The 19,220-nt window shown below is 43.2% G+C and overlaps 1 protein-coding gene across 1 annotated transcript; it reads right to left on the reverse strand.

Moving 5' to 3' along the window:
• Window positions 1-980: 980 nt before the first annotated feature.
• LOC104563176 (transmembrane 4 L6 family member 1) lies at window positions 981-12,461 on the reverse strand. Its single transcript, XM_062020385.1, has 5 exons — window positions 12,291-12,461; window positions 8,803-8,868; window positions 2,471-2,616; window positions 1,516-1,702; window positions 981-1,024 (listed from the first exon to the last, which is right to left on the reverse strand). Exons 1-5 carry the CDS (start codon window positions 12,459-12,461, stop codon window positions 1,004-1,006), a joined length of 591 nt encoding a protein of 196 aa, XP_061876369.1. The 3' UTR covers window positions 981-1,003.
• Window positions 12,462-19,220: the final 6,759 nt, after the last annotated feature.

Below are 19,220 nucleotides of genomic sequence, written 5' to 3' on the forward strand. Positions count from 1 at the left end.
GGTGATGATGAGGAATTACATAGTTCCTGGTTGGGATTACTGTTACTGAAACACTAAGACTGATTCAATTTGTTGCCTTTCAGATTATATGTCTTATTTGTTACTGAGCTGCACTTAATTACTACCTTTATTGATTTAATGTTTATCTTTGCCAGTTAATTACTTGTCCATGTGATCCAGGTCTAGAGACCTGTGTGGAAGTTTGTGAGACTTCTATGTGCTCTCATGAGGGCAAAATTGGTGCTGAGATTCTCCTCCTTTTAGTTAGATTGGACATTGTTAAACTCTTGTTCCAAAGCTCGCTGTCTGTGTTGACTCAAATGCCTCTCCAGGGCTCCCACATCTCTCAGATGCTCCTGAAAAACTGATGTAGAAGTGCACTGGGCTTTGTTGAACGTGATAGTGAGGTACCAAATGAACACAAGAGGATTTAGCTCTGGGGATTTGGCTGAGGGAGCCTGAAAACCATGTGCTTTGATTGTCTCTGTGGTGTTGACATATTCTCTGTGCACCCTAATTTAAATCGGGGAGTGTCTGGGTGGCCAGGTGATAGGAACAGACAAGTGAGCTCCAGGTAGAGTTTGGAAAGGTTAGGAGGTTATATAAATCCAGCCTGAGAGCATCTGCTTTGTGCAGCTGGTAAATGCAGCCATTAAAAACAGCTCAGCTTCCCGTACACACAAGGGCAAGTGGTGAGCTTTGATGTGGGGACCTTTGTGTTTTATACACAAGAATGGCAGTGGGAACCAGACAGATTAGTGGTTTTGCCAGTACCTGAGATTTAACAGGAATATTTAGAGAGATGAAAGTTTGGAGTCTCAGATCTAAATGATCTAGTCATTTTCCACCCTGACCTCCTTATAAAAAAACCATTTTGCCCCATGAAACTGCTGAACATTTTGGGCTTTTGTTGCCATCCCACCATAAATACAGCACAGTGCACTGTCCTTATTGCATATGAATCAGCAACTTGGGGTTTGTCTTGGCATTCCCTGTAGGTCATTCACATTCCAGAAATATTTGTCTGAAAACCAAAGAAAGAAAGAAAGTTAATTAGTTAATATTCCAGAGGGATATCAGACACTGCAAGCATCCTGTACTATGAGAATGCAATGAAAAGGAAGCTGTGGTGATAAATGAAACCTGAAAGAGGTTTTCTTTCATTTTGTAATAGACATTTTTACTACTGGTGATCAGCTAAAACCACCTCTACTTCTCATCTTGCACAGATGCTGGTGAGTTATTACACTTTATCAAAAAGGCTTCTTGAACAGGAACACAACCATGCAACTGAGTATGTCAATACATCACATTGACCTGCTGTTTTGAAATGTCTGAGGACTGGGTTATCCCTGACTACAATGTGAGGGAGAGGGATACATTGTGCAAATGCATCTGTGCTGCCTCAACTGCATGGAGGAGCTCATTCAGGGGCTGTGCAGACCTCTCTCAGATCTTGGAAAATAAAGGTGGTAAGAATGTAAAGCACTCTGAGACATTTTCCTGCACACCAACCTTTCTTTTCCTCATACATGAGCTACATATCAAGCTGGTAAGTCCACTGATGACTTGAATAAAGCAAAGAATAGCTTCAATCATGCCGATGGCCAGGAGGATAGAGAAGAGGATGATATTCCAAAGGATGATGTTTTCAGGTTCTTTGCAAATGCTCCATGTTGTCTGGTTGAGCAAATAATTGTCTCTGTGACAGAGAGAAAGAATTGGAAATGTGTTAGAAAATAAAAATCTGAGAATGCTTTTTGTGTTTTCTGGCATTACTTTTTCTGAACTTGATTGCACAAAGTGAGTCACAAATCATACTATAATTAATAAAAGCTGGTGATTCCCTTCAGGATCACCTTTGCAGAGGTATAACTGATGACCAGGGAAAAGAGACACATCTGTACTTTGTTGCATGCACAAGAATCTCCCTTTTGCTTTATGGCAGTGCTAATTAAGGGAAAGGTGCCTAATGGTTTTAGAATATGTCTGCATATTCTCGATTCCAGCTGTGGTATCTTAACCCAGTCCATCCGTCATGGCTTGGGGACAATGGTTGATAAGGTTAGTTTTAAAGACTTAGAAAAGATTTTCCTTGCTTTTCAGTAGTAGATAGAGTAGACTCAAATCATGAATATGTAGCAGATTAATGTGGCTTATGTATAAAACATTTCACTTTGACTCCGATGGGAGTCACAGCTCAGCAGCCTCTTGAAAGTGTGCTACAACTTGCACAAGGGTCTGTTGACAAATGCAACAGAAGTAACTCAAGCAATTTGCCCCAAAATGATCCTTGGTCAAAGAGGTGACCACCTGGAACACATTGGCTCAGAGATATATGGATTTATTTGTATATCAAGTGGATTGGCAGTTCACTCTGGGAAAATTCAAATTTGCTTTAAAAAGATGGGTGGTGGGGGAGAAAGGATTAGGGAAAGCAAAGTTGGAGGAGCCTGTAAGTCATACTCACTCCAGAGTGTCATTCCTGAAAGGGTAGAGGTATTCTCCATCACCCGTGTCGCACAGAGGGCCCCTTATCAGGCCCAGTGAGGAGATGACCACGCAATACACCCCTCCTGCGAATCCCAGCACAGCCAAGACCACTGACAGCAGCATCTGAAAGGGAAAAGACCTTCAACATTGCATGCACAGACACATCGAGTAGCATAGAAATTTTACACTGAGTGGGAAGGAAACATATTTTATCTTTTTCTTACTATCTGCTGAAACTCCTAACAATAGAATGATATTGCTGGGAATAAAACCCAGTTGCCTTTGTTTGACTAGTGCATCCTAGATGTGAAGAGTTTTCAAACTGTACTTGTTTTGCTTTTAAAAGGGGTGACTGCAGAGCTTTAATGATTCAGAGCTTTAAATCTGACCAATCAGTTATGAAAAATCTGGTCTTACTTCAAAAAGAAAATACAAAGCCAGGACTGACTTGATGTCTTCCATATCATCCACCTTGGCATCTCTTCACCAGGAGCAGCTTTCTCAGCCCTTGTACTGACAGAAACAAGTAAGCAACTATCAAACCAGGGATGAAAGCAACAGAAGGCACATTAGCTGCTTTTTGATAGTTGATGAGGAATGCAAAAGAGCCTTCTTACTGCTGCTTTGCTTCATTTTGTAACAGAGTCACACGTGGTTACCACTGTTCATGTTGAGAAATCTAATTGCTTGTGGCAATGAACCAGCAGTGACTTTGGATTATATGTAATCCACTTGTAGCTTTTGCTTTGGCCACTGCTACAGAAACATTACCTTTGCTGTATTTTGGGGTAGTTTCCTGCTGGTGGATGGCATGTATCTGGTTGCTGTTTGTTCATAGAAACAAGAATCTCAGCCAGGTGCCACTGGTGGTGTATCTAGGACAGGCTTCCCTTTAGTCTTGTTGAGTCCCTGCCTGCAGTTGTTCACAACTCTGATGAGATGAGAAGAGAAAACTCTGGAGCAGGCTGTCAGAGCCAGGAGAAGACCTGGGCTACAGGCAAGGCAGCAAGACTGCCTCAGAGTCAGGGCAGAGGCACACCTGAGGAAGCACACAGGAAACATTCCAATCCATGACTTGGGTTTGAAGCCAAATACCTCTGGCAACATTTACCTGTTGCCAGCAAATTCTAGTAAAACCTAATAGCTCACAAGGAAGGTAGAAAGCTTCTCCTAATGCCAGCTGCTGCATAGAGTGCTGTGTTACAGAGTCAAATGGAAAGAGCCACAATCCATGTTGTAGACCTGTGTCATCACCTTGAAAGCTATTCACTATCCAAACATGTTCAGACTGGTGAATGCAGTTTCCAACTTGCCAGCTGATGACATTACTGTTTTCTGTACAACCTTTCAGGCTGCCAGTTGTGCATTGACTCATTTTCTGTGTCCTTTTTCCTCTAAAGAAATCCTTGAGTTAGAAGTTGCTGAGGTTTCTCATGAGATTTGTTGAATCATAACTGAATAAGAAATGCCTTTTTTTTTGCAAAACTGGACACTCTTTTTGTCTTTATCTGCACATTGGCTGAGCTTTGTCTTAGCAGAGCTTCATTGCCAGCAAAACGTAGGTAATTTAGAATATTGTCACAGACCAAAACCGTGCTGGGTTGTATCTGTTGCACTGTATCTCAAAATAAGATTACCAGCCATGACTTGTGGTGAAGGTGAGTGACTGATACTCTATCTGAAACTCCTACCTATGCTGAACCACTTCTGCCCATCTATTTTCTCATTTACTTCAACTGTGCATTCTACATCTGGATTGAAGGATCTTGATGATGTTAATGACTAGTTTTAGCACAGGATAGCAGTATGGGCATCCGAAAGACAATTATAATAGAAAAAGTCAAATGGTCTTTTGCTGCTTATGACAGTGGTTAGTACTAGTGCTAGTAATACTTGTCAAGGCCATCTTTGATGGCTGTTCTTTGGCACATGATTTTCTCATTTGAAATCTGTTGGCTGTATGGCTAGCTTCATCTCACGTGTTTCCTTTACTGTGCACAGGTTTATGTACACAGACTGCTTGTTACTGAATGAGGATTCTGAAGTTGCTGCAGATGTTAAATTTGCTCTCCTGAGAATTTTCTAAGCACACAGTGGCATTTCCCCATTCTATCTACTCTTCTGGAGTCTTTTCTGCAGGCTTGTCCCATAGTCTATGAAAATCCAACATTTTTGTTCCTTATTGCACCATCTCCACTTTTCAGCATTTTCCCTAGCTGCACCATTCTTCATTTATAATGGTGTCTGGAAAATTTTAATTCCTCCTTTATGCCTTCAGTTGCAAGATGAAGGCTGAGCTGGGACACTTGAGTTTGTGGAAATTAGTTTTCTGTGGTGTTGGCTTCTTCCCTACCTCTTGTAAAGATTCAGCTGATCATTTTTGCTAGTTCTCTTTTAATGGTTTCCCTACTTTATCCCTCACACAGTTGGATTGTTTCTGGTGAGTTGATGAAGACTTCTAGCTCTCACACTTTGAGCATTTATATCAACTGTATTGGTGAAGTTGTGAATGGAATATGTTCTTCCTGTCCCAGCTTGCGCTGCTTTTTATTACCCTGGTTTTTGTTTCGTGCACATTTTTTTCTTCTCTATTTCCTTCTCTGGAAGTGTTTTTAAAACTGAATTCATATCCTGCTTGGTTATCCAGTGTAGTGGTTTTGCCTGGGCCAGATTTTCATAATGGTGTGGCTGGCTTCTTTAAACAAAGGTCTGCCAGAAGCTTCCCCTGTAGCTGACAGGGCTATTGCCAGTCAATTCTAAGCTGGACCCCGCACCTGACCCAGGCCTGGCCAATTAGTGACTGAGGTAACACCTCTGTGATTAACCTATTTGAGAAGGAGAAGAAGTATCTGCACAGTTGCTGAACTGTGGCAGCAACAGAGAGCAAGAATGTGAAAATGTCTCTGCAGACACCAAGGTGAGTGGAGGAGGAGGGTGCTTGGGCCCTGGAAGAGACTCCCCTGTGACCTGTGGTGAGGACCATGGTGAGGCAGCTGTGCCCCTGCAGTCCATGGAGGCCACTGGGGAGCAGAGATCCACTCTCAGCCCATGGAGGAGCCCACACTGGTGTGGCTGGATGCCTGAAGGAGGCTGTGACTCTAAGGGAAGTCCATGCTGGAGCAAGTTCCTGACAGGACCTGGGAGCCCATGGGGAGAAAGGAGCCCAGGCCAGAGCAGGTTTGCTGTCAGGACTTGTGACCCTGTGAGGGACTCAGGCTGGAGCAGTCGGTACCTGAAGGACTGTTCTCCCAGTGGGTGACCCACACTGGGGCAGGCTGTGAGGAGCTGCCCCCATGGCAGGCCCCATGCTGGAGCAGTTTATGAGGAGCTGCAGCCCATGGGAAGGACCCACGCTGGAGAAGTTCATGAGAAGTTCACCTCCTGTGGGAGGGACCCCACAGTGTAGCAGTGGGAACTGTGAGGAGGCCTCCCCCTGAGAAGAAGCAGCAGCAAAGTTCATCTGTAATGAACTGACTGCAACTCCTATCCCATCCCCTGCGCTGCTGCGGGGAGAAGGAAGGAGAGTTCTGGGAAGAGGGAGGGGTGGGGGCAGGTGGTTTAAGATTTGGTTTTATTTCTCACCTCTCTGTTCTGATGGTTCATTAGTAAATCAAACCTTTTCTCCCCAAGTTGAGTCTGTTTTGTCCCTGAAGCTAATTGCTGAGTGATCTCCCTGTCCTTATCTCAACTCACAAACCTCTCATTATATTTCTCTCTCCTGTTCAGTTTAGGAAGGTGAGTGATATTACAACTTGGTGGGCACCTGGCACCCAGCCAGAATCAAGCCACCACATGCAGATATCTTTTGTTATCTAGATTTGTCTGAAAAGTTGCTATGGCTGTTCTTGTTCTACTAGTGATTTTTCAAGAAGGTTTGAGAGAAATACTGGTGTCATTAATATTTATAGGGGATCGCATTAATATTTATAAGTATATAAATCATGGATGTCAGGAGGTTGGAACATCCTTTTTTCTGTTGTATCTAGCAACATGACAAGGAGCAATGGGATGAAGCTGGAACACAAAAAATTCCATTTAAACATAAGAACAAACTGTTTTACTGTTCAGGTGAGGGAGCCCTGGCACAGGCTGCCCAGGGAAGGTGTGGAGTCTCCTTCCTTAGAGGTCATGTTCCTGTGTGACCTGATTTAGGTTGACCTGCTTCTGCAGCGGGATTGGACTAGATGATCTCTAAAGGTCCCTTCCAACCCCTACCATTCTATGATTCCATGTTTGTTGATACAAGGACAGAAGCTGTATTTTTAGGGGCCTTTTTTCCTCCTTATGCCAGTGCAGTGGATACTTTCAGATGTGAACACCTTAAGTTGCAAGATGTAGAAGCTTTCTAAATCTGTATCTTTCAAAAAATCATTACTCCATAAGGCAAGGACAAGAACTCATCTAGGTATATTTGCAGGGAACAATTTAAAAAGGATTATTGAAAAAAACTTACTCAAACCAGCACATAGTCACTGTGAACTGGAGAATTGAGTAAGGTAAATAATAATTAATAACTTTCTCATCTTTTTATTACAATTGTGGATACTTTAGCAGCATGTAAAGGCTGTGAGGAAGTCTAGAACTATTAAACCAAGGATTGCAGAAAATATAATAAGGTAGAGTCCCTACCCTGAGGAAAATAGTTATGTTCTGATTGGATAACAATTCTGATCAGTATGAGCACTTTAGTGTAGTTTTGGCCTCTTTTCCTAGGAAAAGTAATGCTGAGTATTCAGTGTAAATTATGATTTTATACCTAAGGTCCCCAGTGCAGAAAGGTGGAAAAACTAACCTTTGGATTATGCAGACTTCTGAGTAGCTCCAGTATGGGTTATTTTTCTGCCAGTGGGTGGAAGCTGGTAGACAAATCACCAACAGCTGAGGATTGTCCACCCAGAATCACCTCACAAGGAGCTTGACACCTTGGGAAGTCACCACCATCTTGCCTGTCTGACACAGTCCCACAGCTCCTCTGCTCTCTAGCCTCTGATGATTCACACCATACCCTGCCTTTTGTGTATAGCCCATTTCTGTGGGAGTGAACCCAGCCAGTCTGGGGAAGTTTGACTTTTGTCTTGGTAACATTTAGTACTGGGATAAAGGATAAAGAAGGGAGACCTGAAATGGTGGGGAATACCCATAGTATGGCTGTGTTTCACCACTACTTTCTACATGACTTAAGATCATTCAAGTGGCTGGCTCAGGCACTGGATTCAGGGTGCCTAGGCTCACACCCCTGCTCTGCAGCTGGCCCACTTGGCCATCATTACCACCCTCTCTGTGCATGTGACATTTGGTAAAAACAATGTAGTGACATCTCCCTTGATGTTCTTGCTCACATCATAATGGAGAATGTTATTTCATTGCTATGAATAATGAGTTAACTGAAGTAAAACATCTTGAAGAGGTGAAGGTTTTCTCATGGATCAAACTGGACGTTAATTGAAAAGTACAGAAGAGACACACTTTGTCCTATGGAATCTCTTGTTACAGACTGCTTCTGTGAAGATTGCAGACTAAAAAATCCATTTCTAAGGCAATTCATTCTTGCTAATAATGATAGCCATACAGAAGTCTGTGCCCAGAGCTTGAAGATTAATGGAGATGCCCATACAACATGTTACATTATAATCTTCATAATTATCAAGGGAAAAGTATCTCTCTGGCCTTTCTCTTGATGACAGAGAGCCCAAATTACACGTACCTTTAATGTGCAAAATGCTTGGGCAAATGTGTGCTACGTGCCAAAGCACAGGGACCAGCCTCCAGGAAGCTACACTGTCTCCTTATTGCCAGCTACAGCATTTCAGGCTTCTAGCATAGGTCTGCAATGTAGAGAGCCTGTCTGCCCCTACAGAGGCAAGCGGGGATGAATCTGTGGAAAGGCAAATTGCCATGGAAGGGTATGGAGGGAAAAGGACCAGGTGGAAGCAGAAGGAACAGGCAGCTGTCTTAGTCTTTAGGATTGCCTTGAGCAGGGGGAAGCTGGAGCCTTATTTTGCTTTCTGTGTGGTGAAGTGGCTTTGTATCCCTCTGCCCTCAATGTTGTGCTGCCCAGCACGTGCCCTGGATGAGTATGATTTCTCTCATATCAGTGGCTGCAATATCACACCATTCTTGTTGGCTCACTGAGCTCTCAGCCCCAGCCCAGGGACGCTGTAGATCAAGCTCTTTGTCTGCATTTCCTTGACATGGCTGCTGACAGTGTTGTGATGGTTTGTCATTGTACATTTCCACCTGCTGAGCAGCCATTTAAGAGCTATTGCACAAACCCTGCAGTGCCGTTTCGACACACAGATATCCACTTACCCCACATCTGTTAGCGCAACATCCTGCTCCTCCTGCTCCCAGCATCACGAATGCCGGCAGAATAACCTGTGAGAGAAGCACAAGCTGAATTGGTGTGCAATACTTCTGCTGGGATGGTTTTTAAAGTCCAGGAACTAGAGTATCATGTTCCTCAAATGCAAACCTCCTTCATGATTACAGCTAGAGCTGGCTGGCAAGTTGCTGGTGCAGTAATTCTGATTGTTGAAGCTATACTGCTTCTTTTCAGCGGGATTTTGTTGTGGTTTGGGGTTTTTTTTCAGGAAACAATGTGTCAGTTTTGAGAAAATGTAATTTCTGCTCAGAAGAGATACATGACTGGTGTAAGAATTACTTCAGTTTAAATCTTCTGGGTATCCTGCCCTGGACTGTAATTGGGAAATCAGTCTCAAACTTTCTGAAATACATTTGACTTGGTTACACTAAGCTTCTGGAAAACCTTCAAGATAAACTTCACTCAACAGGGAACTCCCAATTCACATCAGCATTCTCCATGGTGATTATCAGGTGGAGCCGGACTGGTATAATGAAGTCAGTAACCATCTGTGTCTCAGGATATAAAGCCACCTTACAGAGGCACTCTATAGATAAGAAAAGCTGCATTTAGTTTGGTACCTAGAGGGCAAGAAAGCTTTTGTGAGTCTATCTGTGCCTTGCCTCTGTTGAGGAAGCTTGCTTTACCTCCTGTTGCCTTGCCTCTGCCCACCACTGCTTGTGTAGGCATCTCGAAGAGCATCACAAGAAAATGAGTATTTGAGGAAGTAGAAAATGGTCCCTATAAAGCTAATGAAAGAAGAACACACAAAACAAATACACAAACAAAAAAGTAAAAGCTATAAAAGCATCCTGACTTGGTATTGGAGAGATACTGTCCCATGTGGGCCAGGAAGAGCAGAATGTCTGTAGAGAATGAAGCCTGGGGAATTTATGTGTGTGGTGTGAATATATCTGTTAGACTGTGTAGGACAGTGCTATGAAATCTGCTTAGATTTGCAGGGCCTTAAATATTTTTCAAAGGATTTGCTCTCCATTACCTTTTATGCACACCCCAGAGGCAGCCTCCCATCATTGCAGTGGTCGCTGGACCACAGCTGGAGGCCTGCAGATGTAGGGTATTGGGGTTAAAAAGACATTCTGCTCCTGGAAAGCAGTCCTTAAACAATCAGAGATGGTCTCCAAGGCAGCCTCAGCCCCAGCATGTCACTGTGTGGCACTCAGAAGGAAGCCTCTGTCCCTCAAACCAACACTCCCTTTCTTCCAGGGCTGTCTTATCTCTTTGGAGGATTCCCAGCTAAGCTGCGAACACCTTTGTGCCATTTATTAGCCTGGCTCAGGATGAAGCATTTGCTTGGCAGCTTTCTTATTTTGCAGTCCCCAATTATAAACACCTGCCTTTTGACATAGGAATGAGAATCTGCTGGATTTGACTGTTGTCAGTAAAACGAGGGCTGTAGGTGAGCCATGGCTCAGTCAGTCATTTCCCAGTGTTGCACACAGGCTTCCCATCAAGCAAGATGTTACTATGATACACAGAGTCATTCTTCCTCTCTTTACACACTAAACTTTTGAAATAAGGAAATTGAGAGGGTTTTCACGTCATATACATTTCCAGTAGAGATGCAGCAGAGCAGGAGGAAAGGGTGGGTCTGGCTGCTTAGACAAAGAGTGTGCTGATAATCTAGGTGTTGGTCTACAAATGAAGTTCCCAGGTGGAGGGAAGTTTTCTGGCTCATGGAGGCAGGCCAGGCTGTTAAGAAGTTTCTCCCATAGTCCTGTCTCTTGAAGCTGTGCCCTGGTTACGGGGAGATTTTCCAAGATCAGGCAATGTCTTGGCATGACTTTGCTGAGTTTGCTTTGGGGAGAAGCTGGGTGCGTGTGGGAATGCATTAAAGCCTGGTCTGTCGCTCACTGTGGAGTCGACATACAGACCAAGCTCCAGCCACAGGCCATTCTGCCCCTTGCTTAGCTCCCTAGGAGGCCCAGATGCCAGTCTTCATTTTTCCATGCTTCCAGCACCTGGAAAATGGAGCTGATGATAACACTTTCTTTCCCATTCTCTTCACCTCTGGGCATTTGTTATGTTCTTTTCTGGAAAACGCATACACTCAACAGCATTGCTGGTGGATCAATAATTACTCCTAATGCTGTGTTTTGAAGGCCAATCCAATTTTTTCCTCCCCTCTCACTTGCTGTTCTCATTTTTGATGTTCACAGTGCAGGCCACAGGCAAGACTGTGTGGAAGCCTTGAAAGAAGGCAAGTTTTCAATGAGGCTGTGATGCTCTCATGTCTAACATCTGCTTTTCCTTTCATTGGACGCCAATGACTCCTGGGCTTGCAGCAATACAAATTTTCCACAGGTTTCTCATGTAGTTCCACTTTTTCCTTTAGGCTTCCTTCCACAAACTCATGCTTATGTTCAAGCTCAGCATGAGTAATAGGCCCAAGTGGTAGCTGGAAAAAGAAGCAGGCAAGCTGCTGGTGGAGAGCAATTTATTGAATGACCTTACGCCATAGTTCTGCTTTATGAAATATGAGTCTGAACCACATCCATTGTAGTTTTTCCATAGACTTAAGTGGTAACTGCATTATAGCCTGACTGTGAATGAGATTTGCTCTTTTCTAAGTTAATTATTCTTAAACATCCATTTTTTTTGATGCACAGGTAGCCAGCTCTGTGCCAGTTTACCCTCTGCCTGGGCTACATGGCAGCCAGTACTTGTCATTTATGTGTTACACACTCAGTTCTTTATCTCTGCTTGGGTGGATCATTGGAAGAGCATAAAAGGACGAGGCTTTCTAACGAACAGGAAAGCTCAGTATTCCCAAACATGTTCCCTTCTAGTTAGGGATGATTCACATTGAAGTGATCTTTCCTGAGTGGAGAAGTGGAGAACTGGTTATAGACGAGCAGATACAAACCAGATTAAACCCAAAAGAAGGTAAATGGGTGTGTGGCAACAGGTGGTGTTTGGGATTTAATCCCTTAATCCCTTTACAGCTCCACATCTGTTGAGTGTTGGATGGGTCTCTAGCAAACACCTACTGAAACATGTTTCAGTTTTGCCCTTCATGTCTTTTTGTGAGTTATATGAGCATAAAATCAACTATAGGAGTAACAAGGGTGTGCAGAATATAGTGAAAACTCACCACCTCCATCTGAGTTTAGGATTTCAGCTTTGCTTTGACTCATGGAGGATGTACACCCATGTCACCCTTCTCCACAGTGAGAAGTCAGTCCTGTTGCATCCTTCTACCTTGGAGCCCTGATATTTATTTCAGGAATGCCTTGTGTTCCTGTGATTAAAGACTTTTTCAGCCTTGAATGCACTTATTCCAACTTCCCAGTGAAGCTGCTCACATTTATGCAAAACACAGTTTTATGACTTTTTTATTGACAATGTTTTTCTCAGCCCTGAGTTTAAAACTAAACCAAAACCATAAGAAACAGTAGAAACACTTTTCTCTTACCAGTATCCCAGCTCCCAGTATGCCATGGAAAAACCAGACCAGATCAGTTATCTGGCTGAGCTGCAGAACTTGTCCATTGGGGAAGTAGAGGAGAATGTTGGAGACTATGGCACATGTGGCCAGTGGGAAGAGGGTGATGCCAATGCACTTCGAACACTTCCCTGTGCACATAGCAGCTCTCTGCTGAGGAAGGAAGAGGGGAGGTTTGGGTTACTGCAGCTCAGAGAGCACAGAGTTTCAGTAGTTTTCTCCTTTAATGAAAGCAGAACAAGTTCTGAAGAAAGAAGTGTCCCAGTTAGGGCTTAGATAATCCTGTTCTATACAGCCTGTTTCCTTCAGAGACTTTATTTGAAAGTAAATTATCAAAAACTGGGATGTTTAATTACATTTCTTTAAAACTGCCAGGACTGAACGTGTGCTGGTAATTAACATTAACAAAACCACAGCTGCACAAACTGATACCCTCTCTGGCAGACTTTGTGGTGGGGACATGGCCTTGTGTGGGAGGGGAGGTGGATCTACTAGGTTGTCTGGGACCACTCTCTTGGCAAGATGATTTGAAATCTCCTGCATTGAAGGTCTAGAAGAGCAGGAAATGACTGCCAGGAATGCCATAAAAACATTTAACCCCATTCAACCCCAAGCCATGGCTCTGGGGCAGACAGGGGAGTCTTGCCAAGACCCCTAGCAGCTGCATTTTCTCTATTCCAGTTAAAAATACAGTCAGGAAGAACTGGAGAAACTTTACTGTTTCCTGTGATGTGTTTATTCTGTAGCTAAGGGTAGGTAAGACTGTGAATTATGGGGCTGTTTGGCACCTACTCTAAAATATCCAAAAAGATGGAAGCATGCCTAATCCTGTGGCTATTTGCAAAGGGCCCATCACAAACCTATCCCACCCCATTTTCACAGATCAGACATAATGTGCAAAACAGCAGCTTTTAAAATCAAAGAATCAACATAAATGGAGCATTGGCTGAAAGAGATCTCTGCAGGTCTGCAGTCTGACCTCCTGATGAAAGCCGGACTATTGCCATCATTGAGTTGGTTTGTCAGCCATGGCTTTGTGTAGCTGAGCTTTGAAAGCCTGCCCAGGATGGAGCTGCCTCCACCTCTTTCAGTGACTTGTTGCAGGGATCCCCAAACCTCTTGGTGAAAAAAGTCTTTCCTCCTGTTGTATGCTACTATCAGTTCCCTCTTCACTAAAGAGGACAACCCCAGCACGTACTGCACCCACACTGTGCTCTATAGCCAGAGGAAAAAGGCTGATCTGTACAAAAGTGGATCCACAGACATTTCTCCATACCAGGCTGGAAATTTCAGAATACTGGGTCAGAGGCTAATGAGCTTTCACACTACCATTAACTTTATGGCACAAACTGATCACAACTTCTTAACAATGTGTTATCTTAGCTTTACTTCCAGCTCAAGGCTTTCAAATGCATAAAGTATAAAACATCAATCTGTGGGTTTCTGTCCTCAGAGAAGGCTGGCAGTTTATGACAAAGATGGCTTTGCTCTCCTGTGAGAAAGTTCCAAAATGTAAGAGAAGGAAGATGACTGAGACCATTTTAGTACATACACGGTGTTACACACGTACACAAGCAGCCGTGCATGTGTGCCTGCCTACACTTGCTGCATGCAAATAGCTTCTGTAATACCAAGGCAGTAAACAGTGAAATGGCCCTCAATTTAGTCACTTGTGGTGGCTAATCCTGAAAGTTTTGTGATGGAAGATGGGGTTGAGGAGATATTAAGTGAGCTAAAATTACATAAATCAATCAAGGTTGGGAAAAAAAAAAAGCCAAGTGAAGGACAGTATGAAGATGTTTGAGAAAGCCAGAGACAGGCTGAAATCACCTTTGTTGACAGAACGAAGACAGTGAAGAGGTGAGGTAAGGCATCAAGACAAGCCAATGTGCTCAGCCCTCTGTAACTGAGAGGGTAAACAGAAAGACCTTATGGGATGCCATATATTGCTGTGGGGTAGCTGGGACTGCCAGAGACTTCTTCTGTTTGCATTTCTACAGCAAAAATTTTGCATTGCTCTCTACTGCTACAAACTTAGTAAGGCACTGGGATGATGAGCACTTCACAACCATGTTATGCTTTTTAGTCCAGCTTTAAAACATGGTAACTGGCATTAACTATTACAGAATAGAACATTTTTAACCGAGATGCTTCTTGGTGTATGGTCATTACCTATTGTTTATATAGTACTCAAAATTTTGCCAGCCTCTGGAAGAAGCCTCAGCTCAAAGAGATAAAAATCTGAGGAGACTGACCATGTGCGAATGAAAGATGAAACGGGGAGGGAGTGAAGTGGAAAGAACGTGTGATATTTTACCCGTCTTCCTCTCAAATGCCCAATGCATTTGCTACTTTTTCTCACCAGCTTTTGCCTGTCTGCTTTCCCATCTCATTATAGCTTTTGCTTTTCCATGTGTTTACCCAACCTCACCTACTTCCCCTCCCTGGGAAGAAGCAAACAAGCACAGGCACAGCCTTCTTTAAAAGCTAAGTCTTGTAAGAGAGTTATAATTTTTCCTCTGCATCTTTTGTACATACCCAGAGGGCGCAATTCTCACCTGGTGCGAAGCAGCACAAGTCTGCTTTGGCTGGAAAAACAGGGGTTTACAGCCTATTCTTGCTGACCTATCTCAATATCATCTCAAACTGCAAGGAGAACTTACCGAAACATCAATCACCAGACCTAGTGAGAGCCTCTGCCCCCAAATCAACGCCGCTTTGCCACCTCTGTACATCAGAGGAACTGACTGTGTTATTACAGCTTAGGAAAACACTCTGGATTGCCAGAAGCACTCAAAACACTTCTAATTCAGCAAACAAAAGCACTTTCTACAGCTTTGTTAAGCAAGGCAGCTAGAGCAAGATTCTAGTTTTTAACAAGAGTTTTAGAAAGCTTTTCAATGCTGAGGGAAGCACGTTTGCTTACCTTCCACAAGGGGCTAAGCTGGCCTTCAGGCTCCAGAATTCCCTGCAGCTGGTTTCAGGCTTTCCAGCTCCTCTCTCGTGGAGCGTGGCAGTCTGAGGGAGGCACAGTGATGTTTTTGGGCAATGGCCTCTATTAAACAAATAGCTATTTCTCCCGGGAGAGTGAGGAAATACCTTAAACTATCCCTGGTTGGCCAGCACGAGGTTGGCGTGTCACCCAGCGTTATTGACTATTTTAAGGCAGTGTTCCAGTGGTCAATGCCTCTGCCCCTGGGACACACAGACCATGGCAGTAAGGACCTTTCTACTGCTGCAGCCACTTCAGCCGTGTGGTTTGGTAGGTGAGAAAAGGTGGAGAATGGCAGGGGTGCAAGCACACAGAGAGGAGCAATGGGTGCGTGACTGAAGCCTGAGGTGGTGCACAAGTCTGGCCATTGGTGTGGAGTCATCTTCTGCACAGTGTTTTGTGCCTGGTAAAATTGGGCACCAACTTTGCTCCAGCGTGTGCTGCTAAGAGAGCTTGATGGGGAGAACGGGGTGGTAAGGGAGGGAAAGAAAATTCTCAGTAAGATGGGAAAAAAGAGGTAGAAGAGCAGAAAGGCTGGAGAGAGGGAAAGATGTGGGCAAGAGAGGAAGCAAGGGAAGGAAAAAACACAGTTCCCAGGAGGAGAGAGTGGAAATATGGAAAGGAAATTGAAGATTCATTTTGGCAGAGGAGAAGAGAAAGGTAGAAGAGACACTAGGAATGGGATGAGAAATCAAAAACACAATGAAAGGCATGAAGAAGCAATACGATTAAACCAGGAGAAAACTCATACTGAGGAAGGAACTTTCTTTTGTAGCAAATGTGATAGTAATAACCATTAAAATATAAAACATAAACTTATATGTTACTTGGTATGTTAGATTTTGCCCCAGTCATGCTGGGCATATGCTCAGATCCCTCTCTTAACTGAAAACATTTCCCCTCTGGCAGGCATCTGCTGTTGACTTGTTCTCAACATCCAAATGGAAGGATGGCTTTATCAAAAACACATTAACAAAAGGGCCATGTGAGTGAAAGCAAAGATGCAAAATGTTCCAGTCTCCACCCTGTCGTCTCTTGTCCTCATTTTCTAATCTCCCTACAAAAGGTTGACTGTGTAGGGTGGATACAATCTCATGTGACTTTTCCTAGTGTGAGAATTAGGCACTTTTAAGGGGAAACAAAAAAAATCACGAGAGCTATCTGAGGAGTTATTGTAGGGTTACAGTAAATCGTAGGACTACTGGCATGGCAAGGTGACTGCGAAAGCACAGGAGCAAGGCCTGGGACTTCAGTCCACGTGTTGTATATTTAATATCAACATCAGAGGATGTAAGGAAGGTTGTGTTCATCACTGACTCACAACCAGTGAAAAATCTTTAAAAATCTTTAAAAAGTGTTCTTAGGCAAAGAACTTTCACTACAATACAGATGGCAAAAAAGTGGGAAGCTGAACTGAACTCCCTGAACCCAATGCCTCACACTTCACCTGACAACACTGGCAACAGCATTTCACCACGTTTTGTGTGGTTCTTCAACCCCGAGGAAAGAGACAAATTAAGCCTCAGACAAACTTCAGACAGGGCAAAGGCACAAGGCCTAACAGCATTTGAAGCATTTAAAGCATTAAATTTAGACTCACTTGAAGATCATCAGCAATTTTCACTGATAACTGGGACTCCTGCCTTATACAGACATTAATGGTTATGTGGAGAATGAAGTAGCAAATAAACTTTGTAATAATACTTAAGATGAATGCTTGCACTAAATCTAGTATCCTGATTGCTTGGAGTTTTCATAGACTGACTTTATAACATCTCTAAAGTACCACCTTTCTCAACCTGACGTAGTTAAGGCTCTCATTTGGGCTCAGTGTCCTTGATTTTGATTCTGCTTTCCTCTGGTTTTGCCCAGTTCATAGCTCTCCAGGGTGATGTGCAAGCCTCACCTCTGTAGTTTCTTATCAGTCCTCTATTCCCATCACTGTACATTCTTTTACTGACCTTTTAAAGTTTATTCTTTTCAACTTCCAAAGTCTATCCCATAGGCCTACCGTACTTTCTCTATTACTTATCATTTAGTGTCTAGACTTGATCGTCTCTCTTAATGTCAAATACCTCTCGGTGCCTTTCTCCCCTGAATGCTTAATAGTTTATCAAGCAGTGCTCCATGAGAAGAACTCATGTTGTATTAGTTTTGTGCTTACCCACGTGCCTACAACAATCTGTTGACTTTTTTTCCCCACTACATAGGTTTAAAAATATTTGGGACAGCACTTTGCACTCAGGAGCTTAACCAAAGACTAGTGCTTCTAGTCATTACAGAAAAAAACCACCTGGAAGCTAAAACACAGTTCTCTTACCGCTTCAAGAATATCTTTAGATTTACTCACTACTGAGTAGGATCTATATTCAGTCTTTGATGAGATCTGAACTAAATGCTGCTCATTGTGAAGTACGGAAGGAGTGCCATAAGGACGAGCACAATAAGTCGGTTTTAACACAAGAGAGTCTGAGTCCTATCTGCTTTTCTGAAGTGATTGATTCATTCTAAAGTAATGAAAAAAATCAAGGTCTAAAACATTTAAGAAAAGTGAGTTTTGTCTGTGAAGTGTTTAGTGGATAAGCTGAGTGTATACAGTTGCATACATCTCTGTTTTCCCCCTACAATATTGACTTTGAAGGCAATGAAAGCATTTTGTGTTCCACTGATCAATGTCTCCTGATTCTATTGACTTACTGTACATCAGCTCTGGTCTTCCTTTTATTTCTATCCTTTTAGCCATAAACTCTTTATTAATTTTCTAGTTACACATAGTAGCAAAGGTACTGAGAGAGGGAATATAAACATGCAAAAAATCCCATTCATTATGCTAGAAATGAAAGCCGTTCAAGCCCCACAGTTTCCCTGGGTGGTGCAATGTGAGCTAGAAGCTGAAGATTTATGACCCCATGCAGGTTTTTGAAGGGCATATCTGACTTCCAACTTATTCTATTAATAGATCTGCCCCATTTGGAGTGCGGCCGCAGTGTGTTAACAAGAAAATGCCCTTTTTGCTCTTGATATGCTGTGTAAAAAGGATCCAGGCAGCTTTGCTCTCACTTAGAATTATAAAATCACAAACTCTTAGGGATTGGAAGAGACCTCTAAAGACCATTCAGTCCAACTCCCCTGCTAAAACAGGTCCACCTAAATCAAGTCACACAGGAACATGTCCAGGTGGGTTTTTAAAACCTCCAGAGAAGGAGACTCCACAGCCTTCCTGGGCAGCCTGTGCCAGGGCTCCATCAACCTCACAGTAAAGTAGTTTATCCTTATGTTTAAGTGGAACTTTTTTTGTTCCAGCTTATGTCCATTACTCCCTGTCCTTCCACTGGGCACTACAGAAAAAAAGTGTTGCCCCATCCTCTTGACATACACCTTTTAAATACTTGTAAGGTTAATGAGGTTGCCCCTCAATCTCCTCTTCTCCAGGATGGAAAGTCGCAGTTCCCACAGCCTTTCCTCATAAGGAAGATGCTCCAGCCCCCTGATCATCTTGGTAGCCCTGCACTGGACTCTCTCCAGAAGTTCCCTATCTTAGCTTGGCTTATTCTAGTACAAATCTTAAGTGATTCCTCTGGATTAAAAACTTTATTCCAAGTACATGGTGACACGCCACTCAATTTATTCCACTTTGGTGCCATGATACAAATGATCTCCTGATGCTGTGTCCAATGACACTTTACTGTTAAAGCTGTCTTCAACTGAGGGTATGAGAGCTTGATTTTCCTGAGGAAGAATAAGGAAGCAAAATGTTGTTAAGAGTTTTTTTTTCCAAGATGAGGTGGCTCTGAGAAGTTTCATGAGCTTGGGCTCAAGCCTGGACACCCAGTTGACTCTCTTTGCTTTTGCAGCAGGTACCCAGGGTAACGTGCCTGTCTCTATTCAGGAGTGTGCAGATGCCCTGT

This window comes from Colius striatus, chromosome 1, assembly GCF_028858725.1.
Source record: "Colius striatus isolate bColStr4 chromosome 1, bColStr4.1.hap1, whole genome shotgun sequence".
NCBI lineage: Eukaryota > Metazoa > Chordata > Aves > Coliiformes > Coliidae > Colius > Colius striatus.